The sequence below is a fragment of the Phodopus roborovskii genome, unplaced genomic scaffold (assembly GCF_943737965.1).
Source record: "Phodopus roborovskii unplaced genomic scaffold, PHOROB, whole genome shotgun sequence".
NCBI lineage: Eukaryota > Metazoa > Chordata > Mammalia > Rodentia > Cricetidae > Phodopus > Phodopus roborovskii.
Window position 1 is genome coordinate 4,260,144 of NW_026126485.1, and position 19,791 is coordinate 4,279,934.

Genomic DNA, 19,791 nt, shown 5'->3' on the forward strand with positions numbered 1-19,791 from the left:
AGTGAAGTTGAATGAAATAAAAAAGAAGGAACTGGTTTCCAAAGCCTCCACCTTCTTTCCCCCTTTCCTTGTCTGTAGGCATTCTGGAGGTCCTCCACTGTGTGTTAGTAGAAAGCCCAGAAGCTCTGAATATCATTAAAGAAGGGCATATCAAATCCATCATCTCACTTTTAGACAAGCATGGAAGAAACCACAAGGTAAGTGAGCAATTTGATTTCCATGGGTGAATTCTAGAATCATTACACAGCAGACTTTACATTCCATTTAATTACATTAGAGTGGGATATATATCACAAAAGGCTAGAAGAAAGGTCTTAAATGTTTTTTACCGGAATGAAATGATAGGAAATTTGATCCATGGTCATGTGATTTCCTACTGAAAATATAAATCTGTGAGAAAAATGGAATAAATGTCCAACAAGCTAAACAGACAACATGTGCATGCATCAAAGCATACCCAGTAGCCTAGATATTAGTATGGTTTTTGTCTTCATTATTGTGAGTCAAAGATAAATTAAGAAATTAAGATATATGCCAACATAAGATAATTTCAAATGTTGAAATTTTCATGACTGTTTTCCATCCTTAGTTACCATGGAGTAAGGTTGTTTCTTATATAGTCATCACAACTGAGAGAGTACAAACAGCTCTTGCTTTGTATGTGAAAGAAAGAGAGTCACTGAAATACACACTGTCATGTTAAAATGACCGAGCTGAGGCATGGGTGAGGCATGACAAAATGCTTGTGAAAGCATGAGACCCAGAGTCAGAGCCCCTTCACCCAGGTGCATGCTGGGAAATTGTGACCACTTTCTTTAATCCCAGTGCTTAAGAGGCAGAAATACAGGACCTCCCCCCTCTTGGGCAAGCTGGATCTAGAGTAGTCAAATTGGTAAGCTTTGGGTTCAAGTGAGAGTCGAGTCCCTGTCTGAATATATAAGGTGGAGTGAATGATTCAGGAAGATGCCCAACATCAACCTGCCTTTCACATGCACACACACATACATGCACGTCCACATGTATTTGGAGGGAGAGAGGGGGAGAATGAGAGGAGAAATGATAGGGTCAATCACAGCTGGGGTTGTATTTGCCTTGGGGAAAGTGCTGTTGATGAAGTCAGAGTCCGCTGAAAGTGTGATCTCTCCCCAGGTCCTGGATGTGTTGTGCTCTCTCTGTGTTTGCCATGGGGTTGCTGTCCGTTCTAACCAGCATCTCATCTGTGACAATCTCCTGCCAGGACGAGATCTCTTACTGCAGACCCGTCTTGTGAATCATGTCAGCAGGTAAGTTTGCACAGTTTTTGTTATGATTTCACATGACAGCAAGAGTTGGAGTTGTGTCTCTAGGGAAGCTAGAAGAAGTTCTGTTTGTTTTCCTAAGGATTTGTATATGTTCCCCCACTGAACACTTAATGGTTTCTACCAAGTAGAAAGGTTAATAAAATAACAATAAAGGAACCAAGCAAAGTATTGACTTACTGCAAACATATGGGTAAGAGTTTCTGTTCACTTTCATGTGTAGAGAGATTACCACTGGCATCTGTAGCCGTGTTAATATAAAGAGATATAGCTGTAAGTAGTTATAAGAAGTCTACTGGTCTTTAGTATCACGTGAATGTGCCTACTACTGATGATAAAAAAAAAAATACAGTACCCCAAGCCCAACACATTTCAAAGTAAGTAGCTAATGAAATGGCCTTTTCTATCGGATCAGCCTATTAGGGAATCTGACAGTGATAAGTGTCACCTACAAGCTATCTGGTGCTGTGATTTGTCTATGGCCTGTGCTGTCTGTGTTTTGTGAGCTTTCTTTGGTACTGCTCTTGTGTAGCTTTTGTAGACGATGAGGGTGGAGCTGGGGTGATGCTTGGGTCTGTCTGCAGAAGTTGAGCTAGTGAACACTATGCCATGCTGTCTTTTTTTAATCCCTGTAGATTAAAAAGAAATCAGTAAACCAGAAAAACATGTCAATAAAATGCTCTGTGTGGCAGAGTAAATGGGCTTCAATAAGCTTCTGCCACTTTATTCTTCTATAAACAGAAGTGGTGTGAGAGCTGCAGCTTTTAAAAAATTTATTTATTTATACTTTATGAGTCTGAGTGTATGGTATGTACTACAGATATGCCTTGAGGACAGAGGAAGGCATCAGATCCCCTGGAAGCAGAGTTACAGGCAGTTGCGAGCCACCTTGTGGGTTCTAGGAATGAACCAGGGCCCTCTGCAAGAGCAACCAGTGATCTTAACCACTGAACCACCTCTCCAGGCTCCCTGAGTTGTATTGTTTAAACAGGAGATAAGGCCTCTTTTTTTATGTCAGTTCTGATTTTAATGAGTGGTACTTCCTGCTACCTCCACTTCTCCAGGGATCACCAGAGACTGTAAGCCCACTCTTAAAATGGACTTAAATGAAACTTGCCAAAAAGTTTTCTGTTCAAAGCAAGGAGGGAGTAGACAGACAGCAATAATACTCATTAGTCATGTGCTGCCATTGACCATATCATAGCCCATGTGACATGAACTTGCATTATGAAGATTCACATGTCTTGGATTAATAACATCTCCATTTATTATGTGATCCTTTGTATCAAGTATCTAATTTTATGATCTATATTTGATTAATTATACAAAATTTTCAAAAGATCTGTTAAGAAAAGAAGTCGTATTAGACCCTGGATTGACTTGGATGAGTAAACCCAACATCATGTATTGCACACTCAAGGTGAACTGGGGATGTTGTCTGCCTGTAGTGAAGTGGGGATGCTCTCTGCCTGGGTATCAGCTCAGTGAACTTGGGATACTGTCTGCCTGGGTATCAACTCAGTGAAGTGGGGATGCTGTCTGCCTGGGTATCATCTCAGTGAAGTGGGGATGCTGTCTGCCTGGGTATCACCTCAGTGATGGGCTTTATAATTCTGTGAGTTTTTAAAATGTAGGTTTAGATGCTGGATCAGTTACTTTACTTGTTGTCATGACAAAATACCAGACAAAAGCAATGTGGGGAGGAAGCATTTATCCTGGCTTGCAGTTTGTGGGTACAGGTGGGGCAAGGCATGGCAACAGGCCCATGAAATGAATGGGCACTTTGCAGGGGCATTCAGGAATCAGAGAGATGAATGTTGGTGTTTAGCTTGCTTTCTCATCTTTATTTAGTTCAGAACCCTGGCACATCATGGTATGTTAATACCCACCTCAATGAATTCAGCCTAGAAACATGATCACAAATGTGTCCACATGTTGGTCTCCTAAATGATTCTAGAGCCTGTCAAATTAATGTATATTTTAGAGAATCAGGAACAATATTTAGAAAAATAAATAAAGAAACCAATGGAAGTTTTCTCTGTCTTTTTCTGTCTAAAAGCATGAGGCCTAATATTTTCCTGGGTGTCAGTGAAGGGTCTGCACAGTATAAGAAGTGGTACTACGAACTCATGGTGGACCATACCGAACCTTTTGTGACAGCAGAAGCTACTCACTTGCGAGTGGGCTGGGCTTCCACCGAAGGGTATTCCCCATACCCCGGCGGGGGTGAAGAGTGGGGTGGCAATGGCGTTGGTGATGACCTCTTCTCCTATGGGTTCGATGGCCTTCACCTCTGGTCAGGTAGGCACTATCCCTTTTCCTTAAACAATTTCCAGGTGGAGTTCTTGTGCCCTGTTGTGCTTTTCTGCAAGCTGAGAACATTTGTTGTTCAGACCTTAAACGCTCAGACAATGGCTACAAGAGTTTAACAAAAAAGCAGATATTTCACAACATAAAAAGAAAACAATTGAGTCCAATTCCAAAGAGCTGTGAAGCTTGTGAATGTGTGTTTAAAAATGACATTCTAGTGGATTAACAGACTGCAAGAATCTCAGGTGTTTTTGAATCACTTTAATTGGTATGTGCAAAGATTTAATGTTCCTCATAAAAACCATACAATGCAATGACTAGTTTAGATTCTGTGAAATAGTGTAAAAGCTAGTCAAACAGAAGAAGCTCTCAGGACTAGTACAATCATTGCATGGCATGACGGGTGTGGAAAATTAAAACTACATGTATATATAATCAAGATACCAGCTGCCGATTCTCAGTGCTGATTTGAATACTTATTACAAATGCTATGTTAAAATTGTGTATTTCTTTTTACAGATCATAAGTAGGTATACTTTGGTTAACTTCAAAGTTCAGTTCTTGTGTAATAATATACTGTGATTTTTGCATAGTATTAATTATTGCTTTCAGGTGTTGGGATTCACTTGGATGTTGCAGGCATGCATAAGTAGTTTATGAAGTTGCATTTATATTACAGTTCTGGGATGATCTTGACATATCTTACACTTAGTGTGTGGAAGACAGAAAGTTACCTTAAGTTGTAAAAGCTGGACTTTGTCTCTTGGTTGTAAGTGATGTCCATTTATTATTGTAGAGACCTAATAAATTCTGGAGAAAAAGGCTTAAAAATTTAAGTGAATTAAGTCCAAGAGTTGATGGTAATGAGATTAATGAACTCAAAACACTCTGTAGAGTTACATCTACATAATAATAGTATTGAACCTTATATTCAGTGCCGGTAGTTCAGATGTCATGAGGGAGTCATGTTTTGGATAGCTCATCTAGCTCTTGAATAGCTTATGTTGCCTCGCCCCAAGTGCATGAGCAAGTCAGATGAGAGCCATACTGCTTTCCTTATTCCCATGTTAATTTTCCGTGGTCCCAGAAACAGGAAAAGAGCGCTTTGCCAAACGTTGGGCTAAGTTCTGTTTTATGGTATATTTGATCTATAATGTCCTGAACTCCATTACCCTCACTTCTGAGAATTGATTCATGGGAAATGGACTCTCCACTGGATGAATGAGTCATGTCAAAATGTTTTCCTTGTAGGAACTGGTTGGGGGAAAGTGTTCCTCAGATAACAAATTCTGGAGCTGCTTTATTGGGTACTTCACTACTTCTGATTTTACATTACCTTGCAACTTTTCCTTTGATCAAGTTAGAAGAGCTTCATGCTGCTATAACTAAAACCTATGCTTTGTGCTTTTATGAGAAAGTGCTAACGAGAAAAATAAGGTCAGATATAAGTGTGTATGGATATGTCATAGAGAAGATAGCAGGTCACAGAATTCCTGGAGAAAATTATCCTGAAACTCTGATGCCAAGAGAACTTGCTTTTCAACTTTAAAGTCTTTTTTTAGTGTGAGGTGTGTGTGTGTGTGTGTGTGTAGTCAGAGGACCACTTTTGGTATCTGTTTGTGCCTTCCACCCAATTTAAGATAGGATTTCATTACCACTGTGCACAAGCCACAATGGAATGACAGACATGCATGCTACTGTATGTATCTTTTATATGGGTTCTAGAGGTCTGAACTTTTGTCCTCATGAATGTGCCACAAACCCATGTCAATACTGAGCCATTTCCCTGGCCCCCTTTTCATGAAGTACCAAGAAAGTTAAAAGCTGCATTTATTCTATTTATGGTCTTATGGCATGCTTTACTAATCTGGGGTTCAGTCAATGAAGACCAGTGTAAAGTAGGTAGAATTTGTCTAAATTATGTAATACATTCTAACTGAGACAATTTCCTTTGGGGTTGCTCTCCTATTATTCTTCTTAATGGTTATTGTAGGATTGAAAGCATCAAACCAGCAGTTTCTAGGAGAGAACACATGCTTTAATACTGAACATTATGTAATTAGAGACCAGTATTCCTTGGAACAGGAATTTGGCTTCAAATCTAATTTTGAGTGACATCTTCATTTATTCTCTCACAACTATGTACACCATTGTTATTGCAGCATCCCAGATGAGGACAAGAATTCGAAATTCTGGGAAGTTTAGAGAATTTAAAGAAAAAAAAAACAGTGGAGGAGGGCTATGGAGCAGCACAGGAAAGATCAGTGTGGATTTATCACCCAAGGTTATGAGTCTACCTGCTGCTCCTCCCTGAGGACTAAAGCAGAAAAGTAGTGGAATGGCCATTCATGGGGGAAGCCCTCTACTTGAAGGTTGTAATCATGATGTGTCCACACAATGTGTGCCATTTAGAGCATGGCCTTGAGTTCTTTACTCACTCTCTGTATTAGCTGTGTACAACAGACTTTCCAGAGAAGAGGACATGGACAACCTTTAGGTGTTCATTAGCTTTACCACAGCCATGTCAATAAAGCTAAATAGTATATTGGATTACAGTTAATTTGTAATTTTAGCATCAAGGCTAAAATAGAAACATTCTTACTAAGTGTGGATCTTGACACTAGCAAGGAAGTCAACATTTTCTCCAGGAGCTGTTTTGTTGCATTTTTATTTCTTCTTGCTTTTAAAGCTGCTTTTACAATATTTAGAGTTCTAGAAAATGTGCCTAATAATGATTCTGGTGCTGAAAGAATTGCATATTGACAAGATCAAAATAGTGTGAACATTTTAGAAAGTAGAGACTACCACTGGTGGTTGTTTTTTGACTTTTTTTTGTGATTGTGTTTTTTTTTTTTCCATCAAGACAGGGTTTCTCTGTGTAGCTTTATAGAACAGAATTCACTCTATAAACCAGGATACCACTAGTGTTTTAAATGTGTTCTTGCTTAGAACTCTTGCATGCTAGACATAACACGTTGTGTGTGTGTGTGTGTGTGTGTGTGTGTGTGTGTGTGTGTGTTTATGCAAAGCATGGGGGATGGAGAGAGAGCTCAATTGGTAAAGGAGCTTGCATCTATCCTGAAGAGCTGAGTTTGAGTTGATCCCCAGGACACACTTGATAGATGGAGAGAATGGACAAGTTGTCCTCTAACCTGCATAGAAATGTCATGGCACACATGTGTGCCTGGGCTCATGCATACATATGCATCTTAGTCATTGTTATATTGCTGTGAAGAGACACCAAGACCAAAGTAACTCTTACATAATAAAGCATTTAACTTGGGGCTTGCCTGCAGTTTAGTCTATTATCATCATGGCAGGAAGCATGACAGCAGGCATGGCAGGCATGGTGCTTGAGAAGGAGTTGAGATCTACATTGTGATCTATAGTCAGACAGAGCGAGAGAGCGAGAGTGAGGGCAAGAGAGAGAGAGAGAGAGAGAGAGAGAGAGAGAGAGAGAGAGAGAGAGAGAGAGAGAGAGAGACTGGGCCTGTGTGCCTGAAGTGGGCTTTTAGAAATTTCAAACCTCACTCCCAGTGACACACTTTTTCTAACAAAGTTACATCCCCTAATTCTTTTTAAGTAGCACCAGTCACCGTTGACTAAGCACTTAAATATATGAGCCTATGGGGACTATTTTTATTCGAACCATCACACTACCCATAAGCAAACACATGTAATAAGAATTTACAGCAAAATATGAGCCATGAAGTCCTTGCTCTAATTATGTATATGTTAGTGCCTGACAGTCTGTTTTGAAGCAGCCCATATCTCCTTTTTTTTTTTTTTTCTAATGTGCTGTGTGTAGTAGATGCCTCTTGGGACTAATTAGCTGAGGACTTGTTATGTAATCAAGAGTGTGCTGATACCATTGGTTGTATAGGGGAAATTGTTACATTTATCAAATAGCTTCATGTCTCTGATAGTATACTGCTGTACCTAAGAAGAAAAATAAGACCATGTGTAAAATAAACTTCATTATAAAACAAAAGCAAGTTGGTCTTTAATTCTCTCACAATAATCAATGTTCTGCAAGAATAGAGGCACAGAGGCAGCTCCTACTTTCACTGTCCTGAGTTTATATTTATGAAATATAGAGGTTATATAAAAGGCACCAACCATTCACTGTACCTGAGACTGCTGCTTTTAAATAATTATTTACTTTCATCAGCATACTAATTCTAGAAGGTGGTACTATTTAGTGTTATGTTTATAAGAAATCAATGCCAGGCATGATGGCACATACCTTTAATTCTAGCACTTAGAAGGCAGAGACAGGTGGATCTCTGAGTTCAAGGCTAGTCTGGTTTATAGAGCAAGTTCCAGGACAGCCAAAGCAAATCACAGCCCAAAACAATAACACATGCAAAAAAAAAAAAAAAAAAAAAAAAAAAAAAAAGAAAGAAAAGAAATTAACGTTTAGAGGGTAAATCATTTGCTAAGAGCTGTACAAGTCAAGTAGTAGAGGGCAGGGATTCTAGATATCCTCTGACATCATTATATTTTCTCTGAGCTCATTTCTACATCAAATAGCATACATATACATGTAGAAATTCCTAAACATTATAAGGTCTTTTTTTTCTTCAGCCAAGTTCTGTAGGTCCTGGAAAAAAAAAATGTTTGCTTTCTCTTTGTATGAGGGTTTTAGCACATCATATTTATTTTGAAGACTCACAGTCCATATATTAGCCATATCTCGTTACTGTGAAAAGATAGCCATCAAAACAAGTACCAATAAGGAAGCATTCATTTTGGCTTACAGTTCCAGGTGATACAGTCCATCATGGCTGGGACAGCATGATGGCAGGAGCAGGAAGCATCTGGTGATATTGTGTGAACAGCCAGGAAGCAAAGAGTATCATTGCTGGTGCCAGCTCTCTTTCTACCCTTTATCAAGTCTGAGATTGCAGCCCAGAGAATAATGCTGACTACTTTTAAGGTGGCGCTTCCCCACCTAACCTTGTCTAGACAATCCCAGAGGCTTATTATTTCAGTACTTCCAAGTCCTGCCCATTGATCATGGACATCAACCTCCACAGTGTGTTCTTCCTTCATGCTTTAGTCCATCACTCTTGCTATGGCTTGGAGGATGAGTTTTTGTGTTAAACCTCACCTTACTTACTGTTTACCTGACAGGTTGTATAGCTCGGACTGTGAGCTCACCCAACCAGCACCTGTTGAGAACTGACGACGTCATCAGTTGCTGTTTAGATCTAAGTGCCCCAAGCATCTCTTTCCGAATTAATGGACAACCTGTTCAAGGAATGTTTGAGAACTTCAATATCGATGGCCTGTTCTTTCCAGTTGTTAGTTTCTCTGCAGGAATAAAGTTAGTATCTCTCTGTTGCTTGGTTTGTTTCTATTCTTGCTTCTCATAATTCCATAGAGGACTCTCCCCTGCTTCACTAACCTTAGTGCTTCACTCTGAGGTGTCCATTTCCAGATGTGTATTGTCTGTTCTTTGAAGATAGGTGGGGTCTACCCAAGAGCCCTATCACCTGTTCATGAAATTCTTTGGGGCCCTCCTTTCAGTGTACTGAAATTTCACACCCATTTCTTGAGTTCACTATGTTGTTTTATAAAGGTGAATAGATAAAATTCTAGAAAGAATATTTTAATCCATGAGGGCCTGCTATAGTATTAGTCCACACTGTCACCTATTAGTATATTTTTGTGTGTCTACTTATTGGGAGAAACTCTCTTATGGCTACCAACTGTCTTTTTTGTTCTGGAATTTTTAGTTAAAATGTTTGCCCGGGATAATTTCTAGTTATAAAACACCATACTGAAGCATTAGCCATCCATGTAGATGTGGCCATTTCTGGTGTATTTATACAAATTGTACTTCTTTCTGTATGTTTTCATTAGTTTATCCTGCTCCTCCCCCCTATTTGGACATGGAAATGGAACAAGTTAGAAAATAAATTATAAGGAGTTAATGAATGTTAATTGATTTTTTAAAATCTAAACAATTGTATCATTACTGTCATATAACTGTTTCAGAGTTCCTTCAATAAAGCTCACATATTTAATTGAATGTAACATGAACAAAAATCTTAGATGAATTCTTTGCTGTTGTTGAAATTGACAAAGTATTAGAACTATTGTTATGTGCTTCCTTTAACAAGCAGAGGTGACACCTAGGGCTTATTTAAGGAATTTCTTTAGGAGATTAGTTTTGGGATGATAGCTGATTCTTCCTGGTAACTTATCTAGATCATGTCATTTTAAGCATACAGGTAGTTATGTCCCATCTTCACTGTGTCTGATTGGTACTTGGGTACCTTGGGACATTGAGTTGCTAAAAATATATTCTTTAATCATGAAAGTCTGGCAATGCACCTTTCAACACAAAACTGTTCTTTCTGGTTCATCAAGTTCTAGGTTATTACTGCCCTGCGAATATGCTTGAGCTGAGTTTTCTTTTTTGGCCATTATGATACTCTTGCATTTAGCCTCTTGGGGGAGAGCTCTTAGGTTCCTAGGTGATAAGACTATTATGATATTGTATTGACTACTTTTCTGTTGCTGTGAGAATACCATGACCCAAAGCAATGAAGAGGTTTTTCTTTGGCTTAGAACTCCATAGGGTTAGAGTTCATAATGGCAGGGAAGACATGACATAGCAACTGGAGCAGAACTCGGGATGGTCACATTTTCATCCATACCTGAAGCAGAGCCAGAGCAGCAAATAGGGTGAGCCTATAAACCCTAAAAGCCCAACTTCCACAACACATTTCCTCCATCAAGTTTGCTCCTCCTAAGGTTTCCATAACCTCCCCAAACAGCACCACCTGCTGGGGAACATGCATGAAGCTATCAGATTCTTATCAGGGAAGGACAATGCGGCTGTGACAAAGTCAGCTTTGTATTAATAAATTTCCCTAGTAACTTTTCAATTAGAAAATGTTTTGATTGACTCAAGCTTTCTTTCTTTATAGGGTTCGCTTTTTGCTTGGGGGGAGACATGGAGAATTCAAGTTCCTTCCTCCACCTGGCTATGCTGCTTGCTATGAAGCTGTTCTTCCGAAAGAGAAATTGAAAGTAGAACACAGTCGAGAATATAAGCAAGAGAGGACATACACACGAGATTTGCTGGGGCCCACAATGTCCCTGACTCAAGCTGCCTTCACACCCGTTCCCGTGGACACCAGCCAGGTACAGAAAGGAACATTGATGGCCATCAATGCGCAGTGGCTCTTAAGCTTGGATTGCAGCCCACAGCAGTTCACTTTTCAGCCATTTAACTAATGGAGCTAATAAAATACCTCCCCTTGTTCTGCATTCATCTCTTTTCTCATCTGTGTTTTGGCTTTTCATAAAGAATTTTCTCAACTTGCTGTCTTTTTTTTTTTTTCATAATGCTCCACTGTATCACAAGGTGAAGGTGGTTTTTTGTTTTTGTCTCAGATGTACTAGGATCCTGAGGTTGAGAGTGAGTTAAATACTTCTCTATTTGAAAGAGGTGATAATTCCAGCAATTATTAGATCATTCAGCTTGTTTACTAGTTTGGAATATGGAAGGAATTTCTAAAGTCTAAAGTTGACTTAATGCCATGTTCCAGACACTTCAGTTTTTATCAGTCATTTAGTCATATCCTCATTTGGTAAACCACCTTGTGGTCTTTACCAAGTGGTCCGTAAACATTTTCTCCTTCTAATAGGAAAGTGTAAAGTGAGCTGCCCTGCTCCTTGAAGCATACACTGGAGAAACACTAAAGGGACACAGCAGAATTTATGGTAAACCAGTCACTCTGTCAGATGCCCAGGATAATGGAGCTAGTGAAACACCTGCAGCCTGTTGACTTGCCCTGCTCTAGGCCTGTGACTGGGTGGCCCTGAGAGTGTGGGCGATTCCTCTTTCTGACTGATATGCACTTGGTATTGGTTCAAGTCCACCTATCAACTCTCACTTGCCTCCACCAGTGCTCTTGGGAATCTTTCTGGAATAAGCACCCCAATACCAATGAGAGTGGAACAGAGGAGAGGTCATCAGTGGACAGAAGCCAGGACAGCCACTGAAAGGCTTCAGGGCTTGGTCTAGCTGTATTCTCATTTTATACTCTAAAATCACAAGGCACAAGATTTTACAAAAGCTTATGAGTCAGTTAGCAGGTTGTTAATGGTAACAACCATGATTTCAGCTATTTCTCAAGGTCATTCTGTTCCAGTAGCAAGTAAAGCCATGTTTAGCAAAAAGACAGTACTAGCAGTGCTTCAGGCAAACCACTAAATAAATCAGTAAACCAGCATCTAATAATTGATCTTTTCTACCTTATTATACTATACTGTTCTCTTTGTCCTTCATTTACTTGCAGCCCTAAATGTGTATACACACACACACACACACACACACACACACACACACGTGCACACATGCACACACACACACATACACACACACACACACACACAAACACACACACACACATCTAACAAACACCATGAAATAGCTGGTTTAGAATCCAACTATTTTATTGTATTTTAATGGTCTATGAGACACATGCATTTCTTTTGGTTCCCAGCAAGGCTGGTTGGCATGGTACCTCCAGCATTTGTTTCTGATGGGCGTTTTCTCTCCCTTCTTTCCAGATCGTGTTGCCTCCTCACCTGGAAAGGATAAGAGAAAAACTGGCAGAAAATATCCACGAGCTCTGGGTTATGAATAAAATTGAGCTTGGATGGCAGTATGGTCCGGTATATGATTTTGAAATTTATTCTCAGATTCTGTTCATAAATAATTTGGAAAGATAACATTTTCTCATTCAGCCTGCTGTTGTGTGACATGAATCAATAGAATTGATTTTTTGAGGCATCTTAGTTCTGTGCATCTTTTTAAAAGCTAAGGGGAATGGTAATAGTGGCAGACTTCCTGACTTGAAAGTTACTAGTGTATGAACTAAAAGTTGTAATTTAAAAATCAAACATAGACAGTGAGCCTTTATTTACAAGCTAGCAAAAGCAAAAGTTGAAATTGGAATGAAAATAAGTAAATCAATTTGTTTTTTCTCTGATATTCTCCTCCCATCCCAGACATATAGAAGCAGAGACTCGTGGTTAGATGGTCACAGTTGGCCCCATGATTTGAAGACAGTGTGGCCAATAATTGTTTTATATGTTTCAAAATACTTGTTTACTGATAATTTCACCTTATAGCCAGGAAAACTTTTATTAAAATAAGCATATAACTTTCTATGATATCTCAGTTTGTGATAAACATGTTTTAACAGGATCTTGGTAATACTTGGTGCTTTTAGAATCCTACTATGATTAATATCCCAAAGGCTGACATGCTTTCTCATGATGGAATCAGTGTGGAAATTAGTGTATTAACCCATGACATGTCAATTTGTAACACTGAACTCTGAATGGAGTACATGATTAGTTTTGTGAGTCATGCTAACTGCTCATGTATGTTTAGTATTTTTGTCCTTCAACATGAACAATTAAGCGACAGCTAGTCAGTAAGAAGCCTGAGTCATTGGCCACAGAGTTTAAAATTAATGTAAATCTTTGCGTGTTTATTTGGGGCTAAGCAGCTGTGGGACCAGGCAGAACAAGAAACTCTGCAAACTCTCATGTGAATACTATCAACTTGGATTATTGTTACAGAGCACTGGATTCTGGTCATTATTTCAGGTTCCTGATGGGAACCAAGCAGAAAATTTCTATAGCTCATTCACTGAAGACCACATTTTCTGCCTTCTAGCTTAGATAGTTTTTCTTTTTTAAAAAGTTTGAGATTATAATAGTTACATCATTTTCCCCCTCCCTTTCCTCTCTTCAAATCCTCATATATATATATATATATATCTCCTTGTTCTCTTTTGAATTTATGGCCATTTTCCCATTAATTGTTATATATGTGTGAGTGTGCGTATGTGTGTGTGTGTGTGTGTTCCTAAATATAACCTTGCAGTTTGTATAATGTTACTTGTCTATATGTTTTCAAGGTTAATCATTTGGTGTTGAGTAATTGGTGTTCTCTTCCCTGGAGAAGACTATTTCTCTTGGTCTCAGTATACCTTAGCTGCTTGTAGTTTTTTGTAGGTTTGAGTCCTTGTGGAATTTTTCTATCTATTTTGGCATGTGTACTGGTGTTTTCCTTGTTTGACCAATGTTTGGGCAATCATGTTTGGTAGACTTTATGGGTCTTTTGACATTATTAGGATACACAATTTCACATCAAACTCCCTAATGTTCTGGCTCTTATGATTTTTCTGACCTTGTTCTACAATGTTCCCTGAGCCTTAGGTAAAGAGTGTTGTATAGATGTATCCATTAGTACCAAGCTCCACAACTCTGCATTTTGTTTGGTTGTGGTTTTCTGTAGTGGTCTCCATCTGTTGCAAAGAATAGTATCCTTGATGAAGGGTGAAGACTACACTTATTTGTGGGCATTAGGATAAATCTTTAGGTTGCTTTTAGGTATTAATGTTTGTTTAGTAAAGTAGTGATTGTAGGTTTTCCTTCAATATATATGTATTTACTAGCTCTGAGTATTTAGCTAGGTTTCTAGTACCGGGAATACTTTTGATATTGTTGGAAAGATCTTAAGTATAACCAGAGAACTGTTGGTTACTACTAATGTATTTGTGCCACTACTGTACCCTTAGTATTATCTCACCATGCTGGTTATTGATTGGGTTCATAAGTGTCATAGCTGGGTAGGATTGTTGGTAACCTCCCTACTTTGGAAGATTTCATGGTGCATTCTGGTACCATGAAAGCTAGTTATCAGGGAGGAGGCTTTCAGGTCAGTTCCAGCTCAAGGGATCTCTGGGCCCTGTTTCTTATGTCATGGTGTCTTCAACAATAGACTTACTTTCCACCTCTGTGGGTAAACCAGAGACAACAGCAATAGGTTGTATGTTTGGGGAGACTCTTGGATAGCCCTGCAACATGCCAGGCTAGCTCAGTTGGTAGAGTATAAGTCTCTTAGATGTTTTGTTTTTTCTCAGCCACAAATAAAGAGTCCCTCCTCAACTAAATGATGTTCAGACATTGCTCAAACTGGCCAATACTGAATACCTGCTTTTGGGCGTCATTCTTTGTCTTTTTTGTCCTTTGATTTTTTTTTCAGGTTTTGTGAGATGCTAGGAATACCCTGTGTGGCCTAAGCTGACACTGAATCCCACAACCATCTTCCTGCCTCAACCTCCCATATGCTAGGCTTACAGATGTGAGTTGCCCAGCTTGCTTGTCTTCATTGACACTTAAAACCTAAGGGAGTAGATAAGTGTGAAATATAAGATTGAAACACTGGCTAAATTCACCAGGGAGAGGGTTTATCAACATGTCAGAGGAATCATGGACAAAATTCATCAAAAGTTTCATTGTGAAATAAGATTGGTTATAGGCCTGGAAGATTAAAAAAAGAGTTTGTGAAAAAGACAAAACCAATTCCCATATAGCAGCAGCCATTTACTGGGCCTGTTATTAGGCAAGATTATTTGTTAAAAGGTCATAAGATGACCTCAGAAATACATTTTCCAGTAAGTCTCACTTTGTGTGTGTGTGTGTGTGTGTGTGTGTGTGTGTGTGTGTGCGTGTGTGTGTGTGTGTGTGTGTTTGTGTGTGTGTGTGTGTGTTAACAACAGAGTGAAATAATTCCCATTACTTAAATCTACTTCTAGTTAATATCACATCGGCTCTACCTGCTTCATGCAAAGCCCTTAGAGTTTTCAGGAGCTAAAAGGAACAGAGTGTTCCCCCACTAAGATGCATCCCCCCCTCCTCTTTTCATTTTCTGCATTGAGACTAAGTCTCAATAAGTTAACCAAGCTGGCCTTGAATTCACTCTGTATCCCAGGCAGACCTTGAACTTGAAAACTCCCTGCCTTAGCTTATTTAGTAGCAGAGATGACAGACCTGAACCACTAAGTCTGACTCTGTGTTTGGCTTTTAGGGACTTTGTGTTTCGTTAAATGTAGACATACATACAATCTCAGAGTGACAGAATAAATATATAGATCTTTTCATGGAAATCAAGGAAATCATCCAGGTGAACAGAAAGGAGGCATAAAGGATAATTTTGCAAGCAGAGATCAGGGTTGTAGCATAGATAGAGATTCAGCCTGTGTCAAAGGAGGCAGAAGAAGAAATGGGACATTTTTAGTGATGTCAGTGGTACACTGTGGTTATAGGGCAGAGACCCAAGGTGCCATCATGGTACAGAGGAGCAGAGATGAGTCTGGCCATGAGGACAGAAGGCATGTGTCAAAGAGATTTGGTTCCAGTGTGAGAGGTGACATGTTTTTGTCCCTACGCTGGGGCCCAGAGAACTCTGATAGTATGAAAGTCATGAGACTAATGTGGCAGGTATAAAGAAAGTAAAATAGATGTTAGAGGATAGATGTGCTTCTGATACCCTGGTGCCTATAAATGGGTGTGGTGAGACATTGAGGGGTGTTTTCAAAGTCAGATGTAGGATATGGTAAGAGAGGGAAGGGATGAGGCAGGGTTCTGATTCATTCTGTTCACCTGGGAAACGTGGCAGTGCTGGCTCTTCTCTGGAACAGGGTAGAGAATTAGATGGGGATTATATAAACAGGGGATTATGTCCAGGATCATTCATTTTTGCTTTCATTTAGAATTTAGGACTTAAAAAAATACAGTCTTTAGTTAAATTTTGTAATTCAGCTTCATTTGTAATTCCTATTCATTTCTAATGACCCAGAGAAAAAGGAATAAAGTCATGATTTCTAATTTGGATGTAAAGAAAAAAATTGCCTGTGTTTGCACACTTTTTTCAGTGGCATATATAAAACCTTATAATTATCCCCATGGAGTAATTTGTTCCTTCATAGCTGATGGCTGTCATAAAGGTGCCACAGGGCAGGAATGCCTGTGTAATTTAGGTCTTTACAAAGATTGCAAAAATGTAATTACTAAACCAAGAGTAGAGAACATCTTTATTAATTACTTCCTATAATCTTGAATGTAGTATGAACACTAATGTACTTGGCTCTTGATTCTTATCACAAGATTCTAAATTCATGGATTCAATTACACATAGGTCAAAAAAAATCGGAAAACAGTTTCCATCAGTGTTGACCACTGATAGATTTTTTTTTCCTTGTCATTATTCCTAAGCAAGATTTTATGACAATTATTGATACAATACTTTGAGTTCTTCAAGTGTTGGAAGTTATTTAGAGAATACTTAAAGTTGCATGAATGGAGGTTAGAGGTATTTCCTAGGTTCTATGCACAGGTGTTGCATTCTCAGAGAATGGACTTGAGCACTCATGGATTTTTTGCATCTGGTGTTATAGGAATATCATTAAGATCTTATACCCAGTGTCCAATGGACACCAAGGAACACTGGCAAAGATTACTGTGAAGAAAACCTTTACTGTGCTAATCAATCTGTCTAGGTCATGGGTTCATTTGTGACCTCAGAAGGCTGAGATGAGCAACCAAAACTACCTTGGAGTTATTGTGTTTCAGTCATGTTGCTTATTCATATCCCTGAGCAGATTAATTCTAGTAAAGTAAAGCTAAAGTCATTGCCATATCTTTTTACAGAGTTCATTCATATGTTAATGCTATGTGTCAGTGGCTAGAATCCCTGTTTCTACTTCTAGTGAATGAAGATAGACAATAGGTAAAAATCTAGCCTTTTGGGCATGGTGTTTCAGGCATGCAATCCCAGCATGCAGGAGTCTAAGGCAGGAAGATCCTGAGGCCTGCCTGGACCTCCTAGTAAGTTAAAGACCATTCTGAGCTACCAAGTAAACCCCTCCCCCCAAATGATCTAATCTGTTACCAAATAGCATTATGTGCAATTAAAAGAAATAGACAGTATGGTCAGTGGGCAGTTTACTACATTAGGAAGACAGATGGGGTAAATGTCATGAAAAAAAAAAAAGAGATTTGAGCAGATTCTGGAAGTAGCTCAGTGAACATGCTCATGGACCTCAGGAGGCAGGAGGCAACATGGCAGAAACATGTGGGAGTTGAGAACTAAGCCATGTCAACAAGAAGAGAGTAGGGAGTAGAGACCCTGCCAGCCTTTGCAACAGTCATTTGAAGATTCCAGAAGTTTCCCAGGGGTACAGCTGTCATGGGGTTCCTCCTCTCCAGTTGTCCCCTCACAACTGTATTTTATACTGGAGGCTACTCTATGCTGATTTCTTATCCTGTTTCAGGTTAGAGATGACAACAAGAGACAGCACCCATGTCTGGTGGAGTTCTGCAAACTTCCGGAACAGGAACGCAACTACAATTTGCAGATGTCGCTTGAAACTCTCAAGTGAGTGCCTTTATATTTTATAAAGTACAGGTAGCCAGGTATTGACATTGTACACTTTAATTATGCTGGAAAGTTCTTTACACTATTAGAAAGTTCAGTGGAGTGTAGGTGGATTAGATCAATATTTTCTAGGAATTTGACTTTGAGTTGGTTTTGTTTCTTTGCTGGTATATGGTTCTGGAAATGTTTGTTGGGTGAATCTTTCTTATTTATTTATTCATTCTATCTATCTATTAATCTGTTTTTCTATTTATCAATTTATCTATTTATCAATGTATCATCTATCTATCTGTCTTCAAATTCATGTTTTTTTTTCTATCAGTGGGGACATTTATAATGTTCCTCTGAGGACAAGTCTCAGTAGAGTACAGGCATTTTCTTCCTCTGTGGGATGGGGTTGTACAGGTAGAGTCTCTATTCCTAGTCTTCCTCAGAGGGTCAGGTACTGTGCTAGTCAGCTCTGGCATTCTGTATAGGCCTGCAGCATGAGCTGGAGGCTGGAGAATTCCCTATGCCTATGAGCCTAACTCCCAAACATATTCTTGCTGTACATCAGTATTTCCTAAAGGGAAGCCTATGATTGCTTAAGGGAATTATAAAATACTAGAGTTCTGGAATCTAATGGCACTTCTTGGAGTGGACTAGTTACAACCTGTCACTGGTTTGTGCTGATTTTAGATAAGAGAATTAGGTGCTTAGAAATATTCATGCCATTTTAAAGGAGAAATGTCTACAGACTTAATAATAGAAATATAGTTCTTATATATCTTGATTTAAATGTTTTAATTTTATAAGAGGTTTATTATTCTTTACTAGAGTATGAAACTGTTGACTTGAAATGGAGAAAAAGTTAGCTCTTCACCACAGTTTTCTTGAAGAGTGCTGATTTAATATATTTAGAGTAGTTGCTTACAAGAGTTAGCCAGATTTTCATATTGATGATGGGCTTTGTATGTAACTGAGACTTTTGATCTCTAAATGTAGGTGGAGTCATGTTCTATTGTTTCCTAAACTTATTTAACAACAGCATACTCTTTTGAGGGTTGACCTAGGAGACCATTTACCTGTGAAGCACAGTTTGAGAATAACATAGCTATTGTCAGCTAATTCATGCCATCTCATGAAGGCAGCTATACAGTATATGTGGTGTGTGTGTGTGTGTGTGTGTGTGTGTGTGTGTGTGTGTGTGTACGTGTAAGAGAGAGGGAGAGAGGGATAGAGGGAGAGAGAGAGACTGAGAAAGGGAGGGAGAGAGAGACAGAGACATAGAGAGAGACACACAGAGAGAGTATGTACTTGTGGAAGCTATAAGAGGTGTCAGATCCCTTGGAGCTGGGATTGCAGGTAGTAGTGAGATGCCTGACATGGTCCTGGAAACTGAATTTGGGTCTTCTGGAAGAGTAGCAAGTGTTCTTAACTGCTGAGCCATATCTCCAGCTCTTATAACCCCTGCTTACCACCATATCCATCCTTAGTGTCTTACAGAAGTGGTTTTGATCAAATCAATCCCTTATCTTAATATGCTTCTGTATTTGTCAGTTTCTTTTTGTTTTGTTTCTTGTTTGTTAAGAACAACTTTACCACAGACTCAGAATATAAAACACAAATGATGTTTGAGATACTAGGCTTTGGTCTCAGAGGCATTCCACATATGGCAGATAAAGTTTAATGTCATAGAAATAAACACAGTAGGAGTGAGCTTGGAGTCACCTGGTCACTTCCTAGAAGGGATGTATGCACAATAGGTCAATGGAACCTTTGGAAGGCAGATGATGGGCAGGTTGGCTAAGGAATGCATTTTGTGTCACCATGACCAGCTCTGACATGCTGCAACTCAGTCCTTCTTTTGTAGTCATAACATACAACATTCTGTAATTCACGGTGGCTTCTTATTTCCCCACATATTACAAAATAATGCAGTTAAAT

General features: G+C 39.1%; 1 protein-coding gene across 1 annotated transcript in view; it reads left to right on the plus strand.

Annotated features, from left to right (window-relative positions):
* The window catches only part of Ryr2 (ryanodine receptor 2), a 548,210-nt gene that overhangs the window by 314,648 nt on the left and 213,771 nt on the right, over positions 1 to 19,791 (plus strand). The window contains exons 18-24 of the mRNA XM_051194750.1: positions 79 to 197; positions 1,150 to 1,283; positions 3,358 to 3,599; positions 8,745 to 8,937; positions 10,550 to 10,766; positions 12,201 to 12,305; positions 17,762 to 17,865. Coding sequence (XP_051050707.1) covers positions 79 to 197; positions 1,150 to 1,283; positions 3,358 to 3,599; positions 8,745 to 8,937; positions 10,550 to 10,766; positions 12,201 to 12,305; positions 17,762 to 17,865 — 1,114 coding nt within the window. The remainder of the gene's footprint in view (positions 1 to 78; positions 198 to 1,149; positions 1,284 to 3,357; positions 3,600 to 8,744; positions 8,938 to 10,549; positions 10,767 to 12,200; positions 12,306 to 17,761; positions 17,866 to 19,791) is intronic.